The sequence below is a fragment of the Camellia sinensis genome, chromosome 8 (genome assembly GCF_055761805.1).
Source record: "Camellia sinensis isolate YWXY chromosome 8, ASM5576180v1, whole genome shotgun sequence".
Lineage (NCBI taxonomy): Eukaryota > Viridiplantae > Streptophyta > Magnoliopsida > Ericales > Theaceae > Camellia > Camellia sinensis.
Window position 1 is genome coordinate 15,749,657 of NC_138968.1, and position 1,413 is coordinate 15,751,069.

Here is a 1,413-nt window from a genome sequence, read left to right on the forward strand (position 1 = left end):
GATAGAGCTGGCTTCAGTCTATGTGATAACACTTTTGCCAAAATTTTGTACAAGGAGCTTACAAGACTAATGGGTCTGTAATCAGATAGGCCGGAGGGATTTTCCAACTTAGGAATTAAACTAATGAAAGTACTATTAATCCCATAAGTCAGTTTGCTATTTGTGTGGAAGTCTGCAAAGAATTGCATGATCTCAGGCTTCATAGTCTTCCAAAATTTCTGATAACACAACAGATTGAAACCATCGGGGCCAGGGGCTTTGTTATTATTACAATCCTTAATTGCAGCCAACACCTCAGCTTCACTGAACTCTGCAACAAGATGATGAGAAACATAGTCTGCCTCAATGGTGTTGAATGGCCCTCCCAAGACGGGTCTTTTGACCCAATCCTCAGTAAACAACTTCTTGAAGTGTTGGTAGACCTCTAATTGAACCCTGCTAGGATCCTCATAAGACACGTCGTTAACTACTATAGAGCTGATCATGTTTCTACTCTGTCTGGTATTAGCAAAAACATGGAAGAATCTAGTATTCTTATCCCCATTTAGAGTCCAATTCAATCTGGATTTTTGATGCCAAATCCACTCCACCATTCTGAGCAAATGCCACATTTCACCTCTGACCACTCTTCTTCTTGACCTCCCAGAATCATCCAAGAGTCCATCCTCTGCTAAGATGTCTAATGTATGCAATTCCGCCTCTAGAGCCTTGAGTTTGGATGTGACATGTCCAAACACTTCAACATTCCATTTTTTTAACTCTGTCTTTAGCTGCTTTAATTTTTGAACAATTCTGAATCCGGCCCACCCTGTAACAGTAGTGCTGCTCCAAATGTTAACAAAGAACTTAGAGAAACTTGGATGGAGAGTCCAGGCATTGAGAAACTTGAAAGGCTTGGGACCCCAGTCTCTTTCATCTTCCATCAACAACAGAGGACAGTGATCAGAAACTAGTCGAGGCAGGCCCCATAACTTCATTCTGAAGCTAATCAACCATTCTGGGCTGAGGAGTACTCTGTCTATGCGGCTCCATTTCTCGGCTTCCTGGGCATTGCACCAAGTGTATTTCCTTCCATGAAGAGGTAAGTCATGGAGCTCACATTTCTCAATAAACTCATTAAAATGCTTCATCCCCATGCCTCTCCTGGAGCAGCCAACCATCAAAGCAATCACTTAAGAATTGACTTGAATTTAATCTGTAAGGATTTTTCAATCCTTGCTGGCACGCTCGTATTTATGATATTTTCTTTCGTAGGAAAAATAAGCCAACAGATCTACACTTTGAAAACATTTTGGAAGCTCGCTGAAGACATGCCAAAAAGTTCCCGAAGGGAAGTTGGAAATTGCCTAGAGAGAGAGGCTCTCCACCGCCTCCCTTTTGGTTCGATCTTTTATAATCATTTCATTACAAATT

At 41.5% G+C, this 1,413-nt stretch overlaps 1 protein-coding gene across 1 annotated transcript; it reads right to left on the reverse strand.

Annotated features, from left to right (window-relative positions):
* Positions 1-489: 489 nt before the first annotated feature.
* Positions 490-1,136, reverse strand: LOC145797581 (uncharacterized). The gene is made up of 2 exons (XM_082884964.1): positions 624-1,136; positions 490-498 (listed from the first exon to the last, which is right to left on the reverse strand). The coding sequence occupies exons 1-2, from the start codon at positions 1,134-1,136 to the stop codon at positions 490-492; spliced, it is 522 nt and encodes a 173-aa protein (XP_082741090.1).
* Between the last annotated feature and the right edge of the window lie 277 nt (positions 1,137-1,413).

Bases quoted from the DNA above. Each gene is read 5' to 3' on its own strand.
- LOC145797581 (XM_082884964.1), bottom strand. From the start codon at position 1,136: ATGGGGATGAAGCATTTTAATGAGTTTATTGAGAAATGTGAGCTCCAT.